Raw genomic sequence first — 22751 nt, 5'->3', positions numbered from 1 at the left:
TGAGTGAAGCCTCTGCTCCCTGCCACCTGAGTGCGGCTTAGGATAGAACACACGGAGGAAGATGTCCTGGTTGATGTGAAATTGGGAAACAACCTTCGGGAGGAAAGCTGGATGTGGCTTGAGCTGAACCTTGTCCTTATATAACATGGTGTAAGGAGGCTCTGATGTTAGGGCCTTGAACTTGGATACCCTCCTGGCTGAGGTTATCAGTACCAGAAATGCCACCTTGTAAGAGAGAGGGAGCATGTTGCCAGTGGTTCAAAGGGCAGTCCTATCAGTCTGGAAAGAACCAGATTGAGGTCCCAGGCTGGGACCAGCTGTTGGACTTGCTGGTATAGCCTGTCAAGACCTTTTAAGAAACAGCTGACCATAGGGTTGGCAAAGACCGACTTGCTCTCAGCACCTGGATGGAAGGCCGAGGTAGCAGCCAAGTAAACCCTTACTGATGACATGGATAGCCCTTGCTGTTTGAGGTGGAAAAGATCGTCCAATATATGCAGTATAGAGGCGAGGGCGGGTAATGAACCATGTTGCGTCGACCAGATTGAGAATCTCTTCCACTTGGCCAGGTAGGTAGCCCTGGTGGAGGGCTTTCTACTGCCAAGGACTTGTCTGACCAGGTCCAAACAGGAAAGCTCCGTCAGGTTCAGCCATTGAGCTTCCATCCCGTGAGGTGTAGCGACTTGAGGTCCAGGTGGTGGAGACAACCATGATCCTGGGTCAATAAGTCCAGGAAGAATGGCAAGGTGGCTGGGGCTTCCATGGACATTTCCAGGAGCGATGTGTACCAGTGCTGGCGAGGTCAGGCTGGAGCTATCAATATCACGGAGGCTTGCTCCCTTTGTATTTTGAGCAGTACCTTGTGAATGAGCGGAATAGGTGGAAACACGTATAGGAAATGGCCTCCCCATGGGAGGAGGAACGCGTCCATGATGGAGCCAGGGTTGTGATTCAGGAACGAGCAAAACTGCTGACACTTCCTGTTGCAGAAGTCCCAAAACATGAGGACTTCCTGGCACAGGAGAGTGGAGCGTGCACCCTCCTGTTTGTTAATATAGAACACTGCCGTGGTGTTGTCTGTCATTACTGACATACATTTCCCTGATATGTGGGTTTGGAAAGTCTGGCATGTCAGGAGCACCAATCTCAGCTCCCTGACATTAATGTGGAGAGTGAACTCTGCCCGAGACCTGAGGCCTTGAGTCCTGAGATCTCCCAGATGTGCTCCCCAGCCCAGTGCTGACGCATCTGTCACTAGTGAGAGAGACAGCTGAGGACTGGTGAAGGGGACCTCTGTACATACTACATGAGGGTCAAGCCACCACCAGAGGGAGTTGAGGACCTGGCGAGGCTGGGTCACGATCCTGTCCATGCTGTCCTGAACTGGCTGATACACCAATGCTATCCACGACTGAAGAGGTAGAAGTCTGAGTCTGGCATGCTGCAGCACATAGGTACAAGTGGCCATGTATCCTAGAAGTTTCAGGCAATTCCATGCTGTGGTGGTGGGGAACTGCCTGAGACATCAAATGATGTCATGCTTCCGGGAGATATGCCCTGGCCTGTGTAGAGTCCAGCACCGCCCCAATAAATTCTATTCGCTGAACTGGGGCAGCGTAGATTTCCCCACATTCAGGAGAAGGCCCAGTTTGTCGAACATCGTTCTTATGAAGTCAACCTGTGCCTCCACTTGAGCCCTGGTACGGCACTTGATGAGCATGTCATGGAGGTATGGGAACACCTGTACCTGCTGCCTGTGCAGGAATGCAGCCACGACTGCCATGCACTTGGTGAACACTCGAAGTGTCGCTGACAGGTCGAATGGAAGGACTGAACTGATAGTGGTTGTTCACCACAAACCTGAAGTTCCTTCTGTGGGACGGAATGATTGCAATATGAAAATATGTGTCCTTCAAATTGAGGGCGGCATACCAGTACCCTGGATCCAAGGAAGGGATGACGGAGGCCAAAGAGACCATGCAGAACTTGAGTTTCTTCATGAACTTGTTGAGCTCCCGCAGGTCTAGGATGAGCCTGAGCCTGAGCCAGCCTTTGGCTTTCAGTATTAGGAAACACCGGGAATAGAAGCCCTTGCCCTTCTGCTCCTGAGGAAACTCTTCCACTGCCCCTATCGATAGGAGCAAGTGCACCTCCTGTACAAGGAGTTGCTTGTGAGAGGGGTCCCTGAAGAGGGATGGGGAAGGGAAGGTGGGGGCACAGAATTGGATGGAATATCCCCTCTCTACTGTGCAGAGCACCCAACGGTCCAATGTGATGTGGAACCACGCAGAGTAGAAAGGGGATAGTCGGGACAAAAAGGTAAGGCAGGGGGATCCAGTCCTTGTATTGATATACCGTCCTCGATCGCACCTTCAAAAGGCCTGTTTCGGGTGCGAAGTGGCTTGGATTGGCCAGAGCCCTTACCTGAGGACAAGTGTGGCCTTGTCCTGCAGTTCCTATTCCTCCTCCTGGAATCGTCCTGTTGGTTCTGTTGGTAGAACCGCAGCGAAAGTTGTGACCTGAAGTGTTTCCGCTGCGTAGCGGCGGTGTGAAGGCTCAAGTACTTGAGGGTGGCTTTTGAGTCCTTCAGGCTGTGAAGCCTTTTATTCATCTTTTCGGAAAACAGAGTCACACCCTCAAAGGGAAGGTCCTGTATTGTCTGTTGGACCTTGTAAGGGAGACCAGGAGCCTCTTCTCATAGCCACCACCCTCATGGCTGCATCAGCTCCGTCCAGCACAGCCTGCAGGGAAGCTCGGAAGATGAGCTTACCCTCCTTGACCAAGGCCGACAATGGCCTGCTGATTTGAAATGCGAAGCTGCAACCCGCCCGTAGAACAGACCTTCCTCCCAAAAAGGTCGAGTCTTTTCGCCTCCCTGTTCTTAGGGGAGGGTCCCTGGTAGCCTTGCCACTCGCACTGATTGGCAGTGTCCACGACAAGGGAATCAGGCGGCGGGTGCGAGTACAGATGCCATCTCTGGCACAAAATAGCACCTTTCATTGTGCTTAGCTGTGGGGGACAACGAAGATGGGGTCTGCCATAAAGTTTTGGTCATGTCCGATACGGTCTTGATAAGAGGCAGGGCAGTGCGTGCAGCTCTGGAGGGGGCGAGGATATCCACCATGGGATCCGCGTTCTCCACTACTTCCTCTGCCTGAATACCCAAGCCCTGGGCAACTCGCCACAGCAACTGCTGCAACACCCTGTTGTCCTCCAGGGCTGAGGCTATAGCCTCATCTAGCGAGGAAACAGCCCCTGAAAAGGGTGATTGTTCCCTTCCGTCGGCACCCAAAGGGTACCGCGAATTGTCAGGATCCCGGGCTGGTGACAACCCGGACAGTGCCATGCCCCTCGGTGCCGGGACAGAAGACACCCATGCTGGGGCTGTAGGTGGCGCTGTCGGCGCCGCTGTCGGTGAGCAGAACTTTGAGCCACTGCTTCCTCTCTTTCAAAGTTCTGAGGCGAAACCTGTGGCAGATTCTGCAACAATCCTTTTGGTGATCCTCACCCAGGCAGCTTAAACATGCAGTGTGTGGGTCACTTTTTGACATGTGCTTGGCGCAGACCTCACACTTTTTGAAACCCAGCGACCGCGGCATACCATGGCTCCGGGGAGTCGGCGGGGAAACCTCAACGCACTCTAAACTAACTGTAAACTACTACTAACTACAAAAGAACTATAAACAAATGACACAGATAAGGCCCTTGCTAAAGCAAGAGCTATGGGATGTTCCAGCTAACTGTTACTGGTGGTAAGAAGGAACTGAGGGTGTGGTGGGGTCGGCAGGCTTCTATATTGAGTGCCATGAATGCACGACACCAGGGGGCGCCCAGGCTGCCCTGACGGATGCTGCTATGGGAAAAATCTTCCGGCTGCCGTGCATGCACGCACACTCACACCTGACTGGAATTGACATGAACAAGCACCAGAAGAACAGAATTTTCTATTGGATTTTATTGGTGAATTTATCAACAGCATCCAAGTGTGATATATTGTCATCCAGTGGCTATATCTGTTCAAGAGAATAACTGTGCATCAAAAAAAAAAAAAAATGGTGCTTACTTAAAACCGCATTGTTCCAACCAATAGCCTATGCAAAGTGGCTTTTAGGAAGGTGAAACCACAAGAGAGCAGATCTGTCCACTTGGAATAACTGGCGTTTCACCGATCCTTTCAATCTATTCTTTTATACCTCCACCCCACTTCCTAATCTGTGCTGAAGCTACAACATAGCACTAACTGTTGTGGCAGGAAAAGCAGAAAGCCGCCTTTGAAGCGGTAAATCTGTTCTATGTCCAGTTATTGGAAAGGAGAGCTAAAGAGTGATGTATCCAGCATTCTCACCTTCATTCCACTGGACAGTAAAAAGTCCTATATTTGGACTGTACAGAAAAAGTAGGGTGATTATTTGAGAAAAGAACTATGTAACTAAAAACAATTTCACAATACAGATGTAAGAGGAAAATCTTTTTGTTAAAATGATTTAAGATAGGGGTGGAGGGGAAGGGGGGAAGAAAAAAAAAAACCATTAGCAACTGCACCACGTGGAAAGTCAACGTCTAACCTCTAGTTCAGGCTATGGTTTCAAGAAAAGAACTAAATTTCTCCTGAATGACCTAATCTAGATAGCAAATTATAAACTAATGAACCACCACCATTTTGGTCTCTCACTGTGGAATGTGACTATCAGAAATTTCTCATTACACAGACAGTCACAGAGATATTACAAATATTACCAATATGTCTATCAAGAACAAAGATAAAGTTAGAGGAAACAGAAAAATTGTCTTGGACTTTTCAAAAGTGCTTATAAGCTTGGAGTGATTTACAGACTATGTTGACTCCTTTGAATCAATGAAAGGCTTCTTCAAGAGATATTTAGTGAACAATCATCTCTAGGCTATGAACTATGAATCAAAATAAGTGTCCAAGGAGAAACTAAATATGTTCAGAAAGGACAAAAAGGAGGAAAAAGCAGCTTAGTTATCTTATGGTTATATCAGAAAAACCACCATTTTCCAGACCTTCTTTAGATATTTTTTCTATTAGAAAAGAAGATTACCTACTATAACGCCATTTTCCTAACAATACTTCTAATCAGTCTGGAAATGACTAAATAGTTCTCTGAAGAGGATACATGAATAGAGAGATGCTTTTCCAAATGTTTTAAACTAGGATTTCATTTAGCAGTTTTAAATCCAAAATACAAGGGTATAGAGCTGTCATGACATCTGTTGGTTGCAAGCTTAGATACTTCTGAAATTTGATTATTTGAGCTCCTTCAAACCTCAATCATAAAAGGCTATACTTTAAGGGTACCACAAAGATACTCCTTAGAGATTAAGGCTATGTCACATGAACTAGTATTGAACAGAGACAACTCGCAAGTACCACCTAGGGACTGGAGTTATAGATTCCTTTATTGATTAGCTTTAAGAGATTAACCCCCCTAACTTGAGGCTACTACTTTTTCCAATTCAAGACATACAAAATATTTGCTTAAGTGAAAAGCATTAAGAAAACTGCCAGTTATTATTTCTGAGCAAAGCATATGACCCTACATTCTTGCAATATTTGAAGGCATTGTTGTAACTCACTGTAGTTCAGATTTCTCACACATTTTCTTCATAGCTCTCAGTTTTCATTTGCTCATAACCTTCCAGAACTAAGCTTTAGGGCTGAAATTTTCTAAGCTTGATTTCTGTCCGAAGATGAATATTTTGGATGTTTGATCAAGCATTTCAGCCATTTTGGAATATGACAAAAGGAAAATTAAACTTTTTGAAATCAATGAGAGTTAGGCATCTAGGTGTTTTTGAAAATCTCTAGGCACCTAAATACCTTTGAAAATCTGACCTGTACTCCATTGCCAAGCATAATTTTGTTGGCAGCTGAATCCTACAGACCAAAACTATGTTGGGAGGTGGGGGTTGGTTTTTGGTTTTGTTTTTGCTCTGCTTGTGAACCAAGGAGTTATAAAACAACATGAGCTGCAATTGCTTTATTAAAAATACATGTTATTTCAAACTAATCAGGATGTTTATGAGGCAGTGTGAGACTACAATGTTTTGATTCTTTTACTTGGCACTAATGCATGCATTTTCAAGACTATTACTATAAAATAATACCAGAGGGGAGATGTATAAAAGAGAATTTGAGTATGTGTGTGTGTTGGGAGATTTTCAGCAGTGAGACTGGAGAAAAAGCTACCACACAAGAGAAAAATCCATTTTAAAGAAGAGTAGAAAAACAACCAAAAAAGCTACCCTTTTAAACTGCTATCAGCATTTCTGTAAAGACCAGTGAGTGCTGGGGCAAGCAATATGTAACAAAAAAATTACACTTGTCTAGACATATTCTGTATCCTGCTAAACAGAGACCTGATCTTGCAGCCCTTACTCATGTGCATAATCCCACTGGAGTGGGACAGCAAATGTGAGTAAGGATTGGAGGAATTCTCATTGTGTAAACTGAAAAGGGCACATGCTGTTATTTAATTGCAAACATACATAGGGTGACTACCTAGATGAAATAAAACAAAGAACGCTCCCACACTGCCAAGTCAACCAGGTAGAAACCTGTTCTCTCTATTTCCTCCCTACCCTGTGCATAGGTAAACGGAGGGAGAATACAGTGCAGCTGCAGCTAATCGACTCCCAGAAGCCAAACTGTTTAAGATTTACAAACTACAAATATTTTCAGTATAAAAACTGTTGTTCACAGGCATTACAATTTAGACTTAGGAGCCAAAGGAGTAAAAATATGGTGATTTTGGAAATAATTAAGGAACACGGGATTAGAACAAATCAGTTGCTCATCCTATAGGTATCTCTCTCAGCCTACTGGTTCTCTAATTTGAAATGTAGGCTACTGAACCATGAAGAGAGAACAGAAGCATCTTTTTCTCTGTGGCACTGAAATTTATTTTATCCAGAAAATATAAATACAATATTAAACATTAAAGTATCTTGCATTCAATTTCTAATAATGTGGTCATTAAATTAAACTAAAACCATATATAACAAAGAAGTGTTAAAGTGTGAAAAGTTCCACACAATACGAAGTCCTTTACTCTGAGTAGTCTCAGAACTTTGATTGTGTTCTTATAACAGGGCCGGCTCCAGGCACCAGCCTGGCAAGCAGGTGCTTGGGGCGGCCGCTCCGGAGAGGGGCGGCACGTCCAGGTATTCGGCGGCAATTAGGCAGACGGTCCCTCACTCCCACTGGGAGCAAAGGACCTCCCGCCGAATTGCCGCCGCAGATCGCGATTGCGACTTTTTTTGGGGGGGGGGGGGGGAGGGGAGGGGCTGCTTGGGGCGGCCAAAACCCTGGAGCCGGCCCTGTCTTACAAGACTTTTTGACGGACTGTAGACTGATATAGCTGAGTAGATATTAGCACAGTCATATCAACTTTTTGTTTTTTTTCTGGCAGAGGTGCAGAAACAGCATGTTGGCTGGGCTGGGTTTCTGATAGCAACAAACTGCATACAAGAGTAGAAAACTCATACTCCTGGTTTACCAACACCATATGGATGTTTTGGATTGAAACATGCCTAGTTCTCACTGAATTGCTTTTTCCTTCCTAATTCAGTGGAATGAGCAGTGCTGCTTCCTTTTGCTGCCAGTTGAGGGAAAACTGAAGTAAACACTGTGATTCTGTTGTTCAATTTCTGTTTAGGGTTGTGTTTCAGTCACCATTTTATGCAGATGTGTCATGTTGCAAAGGTCATTGTAACATGATGTTGCATCATGACATCAGGCTATGATGACACTAACAGCATGTATGGTATTTCAAGACAGTTCAAACATTTGGAAAGCCTTGCGGGGACTTTCAAAATTCACTCACAAAATCAGGATGGGTAACAACCTGACTGGTCTGTAGCAGGACAGTGAGCCAGCATGACGGGGTTGCTCCCAAATGTGAGGAATACCACAATCCTTATTTCGGAGAAAAAAGAAACTACTGATATTGGGGAATTAATCCTATTTGGTGATTAATTTAACTGGAAGTTTCCAAAGAGGCGGCAAAGGCAGAGAAGGTTCTGGATCAAATCTGTAGAATTATACAGTCATAATTTGGGTGCTCAATAACTACAAATAAGCATGCACAGTAATTTGCATAGTTATATGACTATTTAGATTCATAATGGGTCATTTGTGCAGATATGCTTGAACCTTTGAATGTAATATTCTAAAACTTTGGTTCATTAATTTTTAGCACATCAATTCCCCCGTTCAAATTCAGCCTTCACAATATCTATTTTGTCAGAGAACTGAACACTCTTTGACGACAGCTACCTATCAGGTTAATTATTACTGTGTGTGCTTAATATATACACATAGAAATATGTTGATAGGCACAGTGTACAAGCCAAAACAATGAACAAAACATTTGTCTCCTCTAAGTAGTAGTGCAGTCCAATAGTCTCCCATTGCTCAAATCTGTCCTCTCAGATCAACTGTGGATCTGCGTCACAGGTTCAGTGGCATAACCATTGGTGAAGTAATTAATGTCAGTCTCTCTCTACACGAGTCTCTTTTCGTTTTTATACAGTTTCAATTTATAAATCACCTAACTAGATAAAGGGTGCTTAAGACCCTTCCAGGAAATAATCCAAAAGTTTAACATCGTCTGCAGTCAATCTAATGATTGAAAGCGAAGGATAAACAAGTGAACCTTAAGTTTTGATAAAAATAAATAATAATACTTCACACTTATGCAGAACACAAGAGCTTTGCAAAAAGGGGAATTGTCGTTATCTTCATTTTATAGATAGGCAAGTCACTTCTCCACATTAAGGACACAGAGCAGGTCAGTGATGAAACCAAAATACAAACACAGGTCTCTGGACTGCCAATTTGGTGCCCTATTTCTTAGGCTATGTTGCTTCCCATAAAATACTTAATGGATGCTTTACATCACTATATAAGGAGCTTCAGAGAAGGGTCGCTAAATGACTGAGGCAACAGTGTAGCATATGTTGTCACTCGTGAAATAAGCAGTCTAACATCCATCTTAGACTGAAAAAACAAATGGTTTTACTCTTCCAAGATCAATTCACAGGTCAGTAGATTTTGTTGATCTTTATAATAGGATTGTCCCTCTTTCTAGATAGTTTGATCAACAGTAAAATAGGTAATAATGCACATATTTAAATTATCATTAAGATTCATAGTTAATACTACATAGGAACAAACATGAGCAGTTCTTACCTCTCAAAGATATAGTAGAAGACTGGCTGCAGAATGAGACACACATGACTGCATTGGTTTACATTCACCTCATATTTTGAATGCTATTCTCACAGCCATACAAAAAAAAAAAGACAGTGGGACAAATCCTCAGCTGGTGTAAATCAGCAAGGCTTCATTGAAGGTAATGGCAATATGCCAATTTACAGCATCTTACGATCAGGCCCTATAATTTTAAAAAGAAAGCTGTGATTCTGATTCACAACATGATATCATTCAGAGAAAAGTACTGGGTCACTGAACTGTTGTAGGTGGGCCCAATTCAGCCCATTCTAATAGCAGATGACTTCAGCATGTAGTTTGTGGTGTAAGGAATAACCAAAGCATAGACACTTTGGACCAACATTCTGAAAGACTTTGTAGGTCAAGAGAAGCCCTAAAAGTTAACATGGCATATGACTAGCTAGTAGTATAACCTAGCCAGAAACAGAATTTCATTATATGCTCAATCATGCTTGTACCAGACAGAATCCAAGCACACTACTTTCTACCATCTTAAGTCAATTTATTGTGTTTGTATGGGTAGTACCAAAGAAGCCATTACAGTTGTCTACAATGGGGCAAAAACAAACAAACAAGGATATCAGACAGTAGTCCTCAGATGGTAAACAACGTATTTAACCAGAACAGATGCCTATTATTAAAATGTTACAGCACATCCAGGCTAGGACTTTCATCTTAAAGTTAACCATAGAAATAGGCTGTATAATCAATCAATCATCATCCCATTATGCCTCTGGCGTTTAGGTCAGCGATGAAGTTCCTCCACTCCTGTCTTTCTGGCAAGTCTTTCAATGGTTCCCCAGCTGTGCCTCAGGTATTTCAGCTCAGCTTAAACAGCTCTTCGCCATGTTGTTTTCAGGCGGCCTCATTTTCGCCTGCCTTCAGGGGTCCATTTTATTGCTACTCTGGTGATGGAATCAGTTTCCACCCGAAGCACATGACCAATTAATCTCCAACGCCTCCTGGCAATGATGGTGCTTGTATCTCCTGGCTGCACTGGGTCAATAGATCTTGGTTTGAGATTGTTCCTGGCCAAAAGATACAGAGGATTTTTTCTGAGGCAGGTTGTATGGAATGAAGATAGTTTGGACATGTCATACTTTCTCATTCCCCAGCATTCTGCACTATAAAGTAATGTTGAAAGTAGGCAGCTCTGATAAATCTGGAGGTTGGTTTTGGATGTTGAGGATTTCCAGACTGTATTTAAGCTCCTGAAGGTGTTCCTGGCTTCATTGATTTTGTTCTGGATGTCCTGGCTTGTTCGACCGTCCTGGCTGATGGTGCTGCCCAAGTATGTGAATGTTTCTTCATTGTGAGAACATAATCCTCTATCCATACTGGTATAATAGAGCTTCCAAAAAGGTAGGCTAAGGGTATGTCTACACTACGAAATTAGGTTGAATTTATAGAAGTCGATTTTTAGGAAGCGATTTTATACAGTCGATTTTGTGTGTCCCCCCACTACATGCATTAAGTCAGCGGAGTGTGTCCACTGTACGGTGGCTAGTGTCGACTTTCGGAGCGTTGCACTGTGGGTAGCTATCCCACAGTTCCCGCCGTCTCCGCTGCCCGTTGGAATTCTGGGTTGAGCTCCCAATGCCTGATGGGGCAAAAACATTGTTGCGGGTGGTTTTGGGTACATGTTGTCAGTCGCCCCTCTCTCTGTGAAAGCAACGCAATCATTTCGCGCCTTTTTTCCGTGCAGACGCCATACTGTTTTCAGCAGACGGTGCAGTAGGATGGCTAACCGTCGTCATCCAACCACCGCTTCCGCTGCAACTCTACTCTCCTGGTGCCATGAATCCACCTCGCAGGTCCTCTCGTCGTTCTTTATAAATATCTATTCATGTGGCATCCCGTCGTCATCCACTGCTTCCGCTGTAACTCTGCTCTCCTGCTCTTGCCTTGATAGTGAATTTCTCCATGTTGTCTGTCATGGGCTCCCGGGAACGTGTGTTCTTCATTGGGAAATGTGCGCAGTGCTAACCGTCATCATCCACCGCTTCCACTGCAACTCTGCTCTCCTGCAGATGCCATAACACTGCAAGCATGGAGCCCGCTCAGCTCGCCACTGCTGTTGTGAGCATTGTAAACACCTCACGCATTATCCTGCAGCATGTGCAGAGCCTGCAAAAGCAGGTGAGGAGGTGATGACAGCGCGATCACAATAGTGATGAGGACATGGACACAGACTTCTCTCAAAGCATGGGCCCTGGCAATTTGGACATCATGGTGGTAATGGGGCAGGTTCATGCCGTGGAACGACGATTCTGGGCCCGGGAAACAAGCACAGACTGGTGGGACTGCATAGTGTTGCAGGTCTGGGATGATTCCCAGGGGCTGCGAAACTTTTGCATGTGTAAGGGCACTTTCATGGAACTTTGTGACTTGCTTTCCCCTGCACTGAAGCGCAAGAATACCAAGATGAGAAGAGCCTTCACAGCTGAATTATCGTTGGGGATGTTGAAATGCTTACAGTTATTCTTGGGGACCCAGCCTACCACTTAATGCCATGGCTCATGAAGCCATACACAGGCACCCTGGAAAGTAGTAAGGAGCAGTTCAACTATCGGCTGAGCAAGTGCAGAATGGTGGTAGAATGTGCATTTGGATGTTTAAAAGCTCGCTGGCGCAGTTTACTAACTAGGTTAGACCACAGCGAAACCAATATTCCCATTGTCATTGCTGCTTGCTGTGTGCTCCACAATATCTGAGAGTGTAAGGGGGACACGTTTATGGCGGGGTGGGAGGTTGAGGCAAATCGCCTGGCAGCCGATTACGGTGTGACAGTTCTGTTTGTTTCTCCTTGATGAAAACCCACCCCCTTGGTTGACTCTACTTCCCTGTAAGCCAACCAACCTCCCCACTTCGATCACCGCTTTCAGAGGTAATAAAGTCATTATGGTTTCAAAATCATGCATTTTTTATTAATTCATCACACAAATAGGGAGAAAATTCGCAAGGTAGCCCGGGAAGGGCGGGAAGCACCGGGTGGGTGGTGGATGAGGAGAGGAGGGAAGGACAGTGCCACACTACAGTTCAAAACTTATGGAATTCCAGCCTTCTGTTGCTTGGGCAATCCTCTGGGGTGGAGTGGCTGGGTGCCCATAGCCTCTCGCCCCCCGCGTTCTTGGGCGGCTGGGTGAGGAGGAGGAGGATATGGAACTTGGGGAAGAGGGCAGGCGGTTATACAGGGGCTGCAGCGGCTGTCTGTGCTCCTGCTGCCTTTCCTGCAGTTCCACCAGATGCCTGAGCATGTCAGTTTGCTCCCACATTAGGCTCATTAGCTTCTGGGACGGAGATGATAGGGGGAGCGTAGAAACATTTGCAGCTGCAGGAGGAAAAAAAGGGAGAGTAATATTTAAAAAGATACATTTTAGAGAACAAAGGGAAGACTATTTCACACTGAATCAAGCGATTCACATTACATAGCACATGTGCTTCACTCCCCCCACCCCGAGGCTAGTATCAGGGAAGATCCCTCTCAGCCAAACGCAAACAGCTCAGCATGAATGGGCCTCCACCCACTGCGTGGCAAAGGCTTTTAGAGTACCTCCAGGAGAGAGTTTCATGGAGATGTTCCTGCTCCATCCCCAAACACGTTAACAGACTTTTCCAGTAGCTGTACTGGCTGCGAATTAATCCCAAGTCTTCAGGGCAAATTAAACATTAAACACACTTGCTTTTAAACCCTTTATTATATTTACAAAGGTACACTCACCAGAGGTGCCTTCTCCAGCTTCATGGTCCGGGAGCCCGCTTTGGGAAGGTTGGGAGGGTATTGGCTCCAGGATGATGAACAGTTTCTGGCTGCCGGGGAGAAAGGATTCTCCCCTTGCCTGCTGTGCGCTTGCCTGCTGCATGGATTCTTCCCCCCATACAGTGATCAGATCCAGTACCTCCCGTTCGGTCCATGCTGGAGCTCTTTTGCGATTCTGGGACTCCATGGTCACCTGTGCTGATCAGCTTGCCACGCTGGCCAAACAGGAAATGAAATTCAAAAGTTCCTGGGGCTTTTCCTGTCTACCTGGCCAGTGCATCTGAGTTGAGAGTGCGGTCCAGAGCGGTCACAAAGGAGCACTCTGGGATAGCTCCCGGAGGCCAATACCGTTGAATTGCATCCACACTATCCCAAATTCGACCCGGCAATGTCAATTTCAGCGCTAATCCCCTTGTCAGGGAGGAGTACAGAAATCGATTTTAAGAGCCCTTTAAGTCAACAAAAATGGCTTCGTCGTGTGGACGGGTGCAGGGTTAAATCCATCTAACGCTGTTAAATTTGACCCAAACTCATAGTGTAGACCAGGGCTAAGAACTGAATGGCTGAATCTAGACACCTACATCCTACAGGCAATAGCTCTTGTTTTTGTCATTAACTCATTAAAAAAATAATCCAAACAGCCAAACCTGGACATGTCATTTAGGCAAGCTGACAGCCCAGTCTCATTGCTAAAAACAAACAGGAGAGATAATGATAGCACTGTCCAGCCTCTGAGCTTAAATCAAACAAATGATTAAAAAGGTGACCAGCAGAAGCAAATATGAAAGTCTATCAACTTAAACAACATGTGCTATTACCCCTAAGATCCAAATAAAATGGACGTTAACAACAAAAATCTCACTTTGTCCTTTTTGGGTCTCATGACATCCAGCACAAACTAATCATATTTGGGACTAAGCCAGACAAGCAAGCACTGTTTACAGAAGTCTCAGAATCCTGGAAGATCACAATGCTGACAAAGAGCTCAGCTAAATAGGTTTTTTATAATATTGTCTTGTTTTGCAGAAGTTCTCCTACTGTTAATATATGCTCCCCAAAACGTTGCACATTGCATTACCAGTATTTGACCCACAAAACTACAGACAGTTTTCCACTTGTTCCAGATCAGAGAGGATTTCTGTCTCTGCCATTTCCATAGTCTGCTGTATCAAATGCTCCAAGGAAGTTCCAGTGAGCCATACTGTAGTCTTCCACATGAATTGAGATACCTAGCTATAATTATGATTATAAGTATCTTACAAAGGTATATAATTAAAAATGTCTAACAATATATAAATTGGATAACTAGGGATTAAGCAATCCCCGAGGGAGTCATTTCCCCCACCCCACAATAAAAATGTACAAGAAGCTCTCCAGACATAGGGGAATAGCCACTAAATATTTGAAGGGAGTATGAAGCCCATGAAAGGGGAAATCAGCAGAACAAACAGTATAAAATTAATAAGCAAAATTCCTTTAATTTACAGACCCAGCATAGCTCACTTTTAGTAGTTTCTTTTAATACAATTACTGTTACTACAGCTTCTGCCCATTAAATTTGATGACATCTGTTGGGTAAAGAGGGGCTATTGGTCATCAATAAGAAGTGCAATATCAAATAAGACATGAGCAGCTTTACAAGATGACAGTAGGGAGATATGAAGAACCAAAGTTATTACTATAAATATCTCTTTTGTTTCTTGTATCAATTTAACCTCAGGGTGTCCTCAACACCATAGAGAGTAATCTTTATAAATCCTAATTTACAACCATACCATCTGTCAAATAATATTTTATATTGGTCTCCACAAGTACATACTAACATAGTTGTCAAAGAGCAGCAAAAAAAATTATATATATTTTTACTACCTTTCTCTGCCAATGGAATATTACCAAAGCTTCAAAATGTTATTAATATATCTAAATAGTCTAACAACAATGCTGATGCTGGGATGCATTATAATCTTAATTTTAGAATCCCAATGAAAATAGGTTAAGACTGAATATTGACAAATTTTGTAATAAAAATGCAAAAGCTACAAACTGAAGTACTGTGAAAACTGATAAAATCATGGTATTTCCTATCACTGTAATACTGCAACTAAACTAGAGGCTTCATGTTTCAGAAGCAAAGATTATTTTATGGGTGCAGTTCTGAAAAATTCTGAGAACTCTGGCCCTTATCCAAAGCACAGCATTTAGGAATGTGTTCAACCTGAGGTATGTGAATAGTCCCACTGAAGTGACTTAGTGAGACTACACAGGCTGAATTGGAACCAGAGTGCTCAGCACCTTGCAGGGTCATGCCCCTATACTTGAAATTCCTCTGGCTGCATTTTACATAGTGTTATGCCACTTCAGAATAGTGAAGACTGGGAATTGCTGAAATCTAAACAAGTTCCCTTGTGATATGTTGAGAAGGACAGAAAATAGTTATCAAGATGGTTGTTTTTATTTAGCTCTCACTTATGCACTATGTAATTAAGTTTTATATTAAGTTAAGCAAGAACTATGTAAAGTGGATATCATTTAACTGACATGATTTAGAAATTTGTAGTATTGTACCATAGTGTTCCCAGGATCTGACAGATGTGGTGGTTAGGTAATATCTTTTGTTGGACCAACCTCTGTTAGTGAAAGAAACAAGATCTGAAGGAGAGCTCTGTGGAGCTCGAAAGCTTGTCTCTTTCACCAACAGAAGTTGATCCAATAAAAGATATTACCTCACCCAGCTGGTCTCCCTCAAGATTTAGAAAGACACACACACACTAAAATCTAAACGGAGAAGGAACAGCAAAAAAGACAAAAGTTAATGGAGAATCTGTAAAAGGTATTTGCTTCAAGAACCAAACTTTTCATAGTTTCACCTCTGAATAAGCAAGTTACCTATGGAAAATGACATGAAAATTATTTTTGATTACCATTTTCCCTGTTCCCCCAAGTACAAAGCCCACACATTTTAAAATCTAAATCAGATAGTGTTTAAAAATAAAAGCCAGTTTGCAATGAGAAAATAAGGCTTTGATTCTTTTAAACAACTGAACACCCCTGGTCAATTATGCACAACAAATATTTGACACCCATTGTAGTTTAACTGACAAATAGCTTTAAATAAATTACAATATCTTTGCAGAAGAATATTCTTCTGCAAAGTTGGGTAATATTGTGTCTCTCACTAACACCACATTAAGTATATAAGATGGCAGTCTGCAGAACAGAGTTAAATACAACAATTGTATAGTTTTTAGGGCTGTCAAGCAATTAAAATAATTAATCTCTATGCCTTAATATTTAAAAATAAAATAAAAGATTTACTCCCCCAGTAAAATCCAATATTTAATTCTGGAAACTTCTCTCCTCCTTCCTCTAAATACGTAAAACACTTTGAAATAATGCAAGATTGAAGGTACATTTTACATAGGTTATGAAGAGTTATGTTATCAGCCATTGTTGAGAGAAAACTTCAGGAAGGTTTGTTTTCTCACATCCCAGCCATAATTTACTGAATCTCCTCCAGTAGAGACAACATTGTGCATTTGACCTAGAAACCGAGATGGAACAACACATATTAAGGGTGAAATTCATCTTTTTGCAGGGATCCCTCAAAACAGGGTTTAAGTCGAACTTAAGTGGTGCACAGGTCTTGGGCTGCCCTTCACAGGAATGAATTTCATGATAAAGGTAATTTTCTCAACATCATGCTCAAACGATTTGAATGGCTCTGAGATCAGAATAGAGCCCAGCAATGATGTATATAGAGTCCAACCCTTGTCTACTAGAAAGTATGTTAAAAAAACATTTAAAATATATACTGTTTTATATACTGCATTTCTTTGTCAGTTGACACAAAGAATCCTAACCTGAGATGGAACCATTATATTTGTTTTCATTCTGACCATTGATCGGTACAAGAGCCAGATTATGTTTTAGGAAAGTTTACTGACAACTCCCTCTTCCTCCAATGGCCAAACTAAATAAAAATGTGCACTTAAAATACACAGATAAACTATATATGTCACAATAGATCATACAAGTAGCATCTGTAGCATAAAGGGAGATGAAGAACATTCCAATGAGCAAATTGCAAAGAGAATAATCAAGCCAGGGGCAGATGTGACACTCAAGAAGAAAGAGTCCATTGTTTTATTAGAGGGGGAGTAAGGATTAATTGAAATGGATCCCTCATTAGATGATTTAGTTTGGTTGATAAACCTCAAAAGGACCATAGTTTTAAATGTCTTTTTCCTTTAAGAATAAACACAAGATCAGTTATCAAAAATAATCAGTAGTATGAATAAATTATAAATCAAAAAGTTATACTACATTTTCAACCTTGGGACTCATGTTTGTTTTCTTGTTTAATCTTCTTCCAGCTCTTTTCCAGAAGCCTTTTCTACCAGTTCAGCAAATCAGTTTTTGGTTGCTCATTATTTTAAGCTAAACAACACTCACTAGTGATGATGAATTAAAGATTACCATATCAGGCACAGTTTTTAATCCAGATTTTAAAAAACCTGCAGACCTTATTTAGTGTCACCCACTATTAAATGAACAACACTAACATCATGCAGACCTCCAAGATACCAAGGAATTACTCAGACCAAGGCCTTCATGGTAATAAATGTCACAATGACACACAGAAAGCAGAAGGAGAAATAGTTCTAAGGCTAAATTAGATAGCTTTTCCTAAACATTTTATGTATGATGGTTAACAGGAAAAAAAAACATTTCATTGTTGTACTGCATATATTTAAAACTACAGGACTATGCAGAGTAGGTTCATGTTTAGAAAAACATCATTTATTTATGAGGGGGAAAACTGAAGTGCTTGTGTGCGTACCATGTACAACATTTTTGGGGTGCAAATGCATTAACATGACATATGGATAGGTTCATCTTGTTTATCTGTAATTGCTTCTGTTTCAATGCCTAACTTATCTCGTTATAATGCATTACACCAACATATTTATAACTTGTACCATACCATTACCAGAGAGCCATCTTTAAACTTTGCTAAAAGGTTCCCTTTCAAAATCAATACTGGAGTGTATGCTGAACGTAATATCACAGTCTTAGCTATGTCTCCATCTAATTACTAGTAGTAACATTCTTTTCAAGCTGGAAAACAGGTAAGGGCTGACAATTTATGCCCAATCACAGAGGATATAAGTCTGTTACAGCTCTTCTCTATAGGGCTCATTTGTTCAGCTTAAACTGTAGTTGCTCAGGCTTTCAGTTCTGGGTGACTGCTTCAATTCTTAATGTGTTAGCTAAGATAACAATTGACACATTTTCATATTCCACACCTGACAAAGTTAGTGGGAAAGATCTTCTGATCACTTGTCTACATGTGGCTAAGACTTCAAATCTGATTGCCAAAAAAAAAAAAAAAAAGTTAGATTTCTCTGCATTCTTCTTGTTCTTGACTATTGTCCTAGAGTTTCTCATTTTTATTTTATTTTGGCTTATGTAAACCTTACTTGATCTTAAATATTTTCTTTAGTCTTCACTATTGTATAGATTAAATGTCCACTGCTACCAACAGACTAAGAGTCAGAACTATTATGATGTAATAATTTATTTCAAATTCAAGTAAAAATCTTCAATACCTAATACCATGTAGGTTTCTAATAGGTTTGAAATAAAAAAACTGATCATACCAAGCTGTACTAGCTCAGTCCTTCGCTAGTGCTGTCTGTTGTTGCTATCAAGTGTTCATACTGTGACTGGGTTCATAAAATATATGGTGCTCTTGGTCCATCTACAAGTCAGTACCATATAACCAGATGGGACTGGAAAACATCTATACTTGGGCCATTCACTTATAATGCATCACGTCCTGGAGCGTGCTTTGCTGTACATGTGGGTACGAGTTTGTTTTGATTAAGTTCATTTTGAAAAACTCACATTCTATCTTTGTGGAGTTTAGGACAATGAAAACAGTATTTGCACCAACGCCTATATATCATGAAAGCTTTGTTAAACCTTTACTTGCACTATCATTTGTTGAGGATTTGGTGGTATTTACATAAACTTTTAGATGCACCACTGATGCAAAGCATTCTTTTCTTTCTCACTCAACACTACTCTTCTGGGTGACACCCCAAGACAGTTTGGGCATCAGCTCTGCCTAGCCTGCTTGTTGGCCCATTGAGGACCATCAGCTATACAACTGACCTATTGAGAGAAGGCAGATAAACCTTATGACTCAGCAAAGCATGCAGGGGCATGCCTATGGACAGAACTCTAAGGCTTTCAAGCCATGTGCTGGGCAGCTTGCGTTTGAAACAAAGGAAGCATAGGTAGGGTTACCATATTTCAGCAAGCAAAAAAGAGGACGGGAGGAGCCCCGCCCTAGCCCCGCCCCTGCCCCTCCCACTTCCCGCCCCCCCAGAACCCCCAACCCTCCCCCCGTTCCTTGTCCCCTGACTGCCCCCTCCTGGGACCCCTGCCCCTAACTGCCCCCCAGGACTCCACTCCCTATCTAAGCCTCCCTGCCTCTTGTCCCCTGACTGCCCCAACCCTTATCCACATCCCCACCCCCAGACAGACCCCTGGGACTCCCACACCCCATCCAACCACTCCCCACCCCCTGACAGCCCCCCCCCCCAGAACTCCCAACCCATCTAAACCCCTCTGCTCCCTGTCCCCTGACTGCTCCGATCCCCCTCCGCACTCCTGCCCCCTGACAGTCCCCCCCAGAACTCCCAACCCATCTAAACCCCTCTGCTCCCTGTCCCCTGACTGCTCCGATCCCTCTCCCCACTCCTGCCCCCTGACAGCTCCCCCCCAGAACTCCCAGCCCCCCGCTCCTTGTCCCCTGACTGCCCCCTCCTGGGACCCCTGCTCCTAACTGCCCTCCAGAACCCCACCCCCTACCTAAGACTCCCTGTTCCTTGTCCCCTAACTGCCCCCTCCTAAGACGCCCCCCAGGACCCTACCCCCTACCTGTACCCTGACTGCCCAAAACTTTCTCCACTCCCCCCAAAAAGCCCCCCCCCCCGTTTCTTGACTGCCCCCTCCAGAACCTCCCTGCCCCTTCTCCTGCCCCCTGGGCCCCTTACCCTGCTGCTCAGAACAGGGTGTTGGGCTCTGTGCGAGCCGAGCCGGACACATGGCTGCGCTCCCCAGCACAACAAAACCCGGTCCCTGGCCCTGCACAGTGCTGCTGGACCGGGCTGCAGGGGAGAGCTGCCGGCTCAGAATGCAGGGCGGATCCGGCTCCTCTACAGCTGCTCTGGAGTCCAGCCCGGGACTTTCCTGCAGCCCTCCCAGCTGCTCGCTCTGCTCTGCTGGGGGAGGGGGGAAATCCCGGACATTTTGAGTGCTTTACAAATTCCCCCGGACGCTATTTTTAGAACAAAAAGGAGGACATGTCCGGGTAAATCCGGACGAATGGTAACCCTAGCATAGGCCACATGGCAAAAAACTATAAAAGGCAGCTGCATCTTCTCCATTTTGTCTTCAAACCTGCTTCTTACCTCTGAAGGAACTTTGCTAAAAACTGAAGCTCTGAACAAAGGACTGAATGACCCATCCAAGCTGTGGATGTGTTCTGGAGGGACAGCAAACTCACCAGTACTGCTAGGAACCTGATATACGGACTTTGAAGTTTTTGTATGTATGTGACTGCTTTACCATTTAGCATCTCTCTTCTTGTTCTTTCTTTTTTCTTTATTATAAACCTTTAGTTTTAGACACTAATGGCAATGTGGCATTAGGCTGGCAATGTGGCATTTTGGGTAAGATCCAAACCTATAGTGAGCTGGTAATGTGGCTGACCCTTTGGGGTCAGAAGAACATTTTGTATATGTGAGCAGAGTTTAAAGTAACTTCTCACTGTACTGGACCTAGGTGCTGATTGGGAGCCAGAGACTGGAATGCAATAGATTGGGGTGGGGAGGGCTGTGAGATTTCTTTTTTGCTTCTTGATAACCAGTGTGGGAGATCAGAAGTGCAGTTGTGACTGCTTGGGGGGAGTTTAACTTCAGTGTTACCCACCAGTCTTGGGAGTATCTGCTCTCCCTTTCACAGTCTATCCTGACCTTGGCTTTTCCAGCAAGGGCTACCCCAGGCAGATAGTTCAGTGGTTTGGGTGCTAGCCTGGAACTTGGGAGACTCAGGTACAATTCCCTACTTTGGCAATTCATGTGTGACCACGATCAAGTCATTTTCTCTGTGCCTCAGTTCTCTGTCTGTAAAATTGGAATACTACTACTTTACAGCTCCATGGTGAGGATACAAAGATTACAGATTAAGCAGCACTCAGATGCTATGCTAATGCAGGCCATAGAAGAATCTTAGATTGATAGAAAAAGGCATGAATGCAACAGCGCTATTAGAGTTGTGTTTCTCTACCATACTGACTTTTCTTTGACTCTCAGCAGGACCTCTGAATTTTTTAAACTAAATAAACTATCACATCTATGCCCTTGTCTGCAAAGCTAGAGCAAAATCTACTACCTAATATCCTTAGAAATCTCTGAAATAGCAGCAGTTTATTCAATACTCTTCTGCTAAGAAATGTCACCAAAGACACTTAAGGAAATGTAGTCTCTCTTACCTGAACAGGTTGACTGTATGTAGGTCCTGTCTCAGGAAATGAATTTTTATCTTTAGATGCTCTTCTCTGTTCATTAATTGTATCACCTATCAAAGCAAAAAAATAAATTTATTTTAGTGAAAGGTTTTCCATTTTCCACACAAACTAGTAAATCAATTTCTAGAGTACTACTCTGTAATTATATGATTCACTGTACAAGGGAGAATTAAGTCGACATATAATATGTCATTTCCACATTTATATTTTCCAACTTGAAATCAAGGGGAAAAAATCACACACATGCGTTTTGGAAAGTAGTCCACACAGTCATAATTAGTGGTGGTCCATGAGACAACAGATTAAGATGAGACCCAAATTATGAAAAAAAATCTAGAACCCTTGTTTTAGACTGTTCTGGGAATATTCCAGCAGAGCCAGTCTGGAAAAAGTAAAAATGCTGTCAGCCTTTGAGAGGCAGCAGCAAAGTGGGGATCTGGAGCCTAAGTGCGCACGCGCGCGCACACACACACACACACACACACACACACACACACACGCCAGTTGTCTGCAGGCAAAATCATAGTAAAATTCTAAAGACTATGAACTTGAATTGATCTTGAGGAGCAAAAGTAAAAATAATTTTAATAAACAATATAAGAATGGTGAGGAGATAATTTGGAAAGGTGCAAAAATTATTTTAGTCAGATTATCCTGTATATGCTCAATTATCCAAATAGAATATGAACATAAGAATGGCCATACTGGGTCAGACCAATGGTATATCTAGCCCAGTATCCGGTCTTTCAACAGTGGCCAGTGATGGATGCTTCAGAAGGAACGAACAGAATAGAGCAATTTATCAAGTGATCTGTCACCTGTAGTCAAGTCCCAGCTTCAAGCAGTTAGAGGTTTGGGGGACACCCAGAGCATGGGGTTGCGTCCCTGACCATCTGCGCTAATAACCATTGATGGACCTATCCTGAATGAACTTATTTAATTCTTTTTTTAAACCCAATTGTACTTGCGGCCTTCACAACAAGTTCTACAGGTTGATTGTGTATTGTGGGAAGAAGTACTTCCTTATATTTGTTCTAAACCAGCTGCCTATTAATTTCTTTGGGCGACTCCTGGTTCACGTGTTACACACTTCCTTATTCACTTTTTCCACACCATTCATGATTTTATAGTCTGCT

General features: G+C 43.1%; 1 protein-coding gene across 16 annotated transcripts in view; it reads right to left on the bottom strand.

The window, feature by feature from the left end:
• UMAD1 (UBAP1-MVB12-associated (UMA) domain containing 1) overlaps nucleotides 1-22751 on the bottom strand; it is a 183610-nt gene that overhangs the window by 13452 nt on the left and 147407 nt on the right. For 13 of the 16 annotated variants that reach the window (XR_010599145.1, XR_010599143.1, XR_010599146.1 and 10 more), the window contains one exon: nucleotides 21580-21665. The exons of 2 other annotated variants lie outside the window; for them this stretch is intronic. Coding sequence is in view for 11 of the 14 variants with exons in the window: in XM_065587026.1 (XP_065443098.1) it covers nucleotides 21580-21665 (86 nt within the window). In the remaining 3 variants the exon portion in view is untranslated. Of the gene's footprint in view, nucleotides 1-9397; nucleotides 9420-21579; nucleotides 21666-22751 lie in introns of those variants that run through there. One more of the 16 variants, XM_065587021.1, reaches the window with a different exon arrangement.

The sequence above is a fragment of the Chrysemys picta genome, chromosome 2, assembly GCF_011386835.1.
Source record: "Chrysemys picta bellii isolate R12L10 chromosome 2, ASM1138683v2, whole genome shotgun sequence".
Lineage (NCBI taxonomy): Eukaryota > Metazoa > Chordata > Testudines > Emydidae > Chrysemys > Chrysemys picta.
The sequence above is the reverse complement of the archived record's forward strand: the minus strand, read 5'-3'. Positions and strand labels throughout refer to the sequence as shown.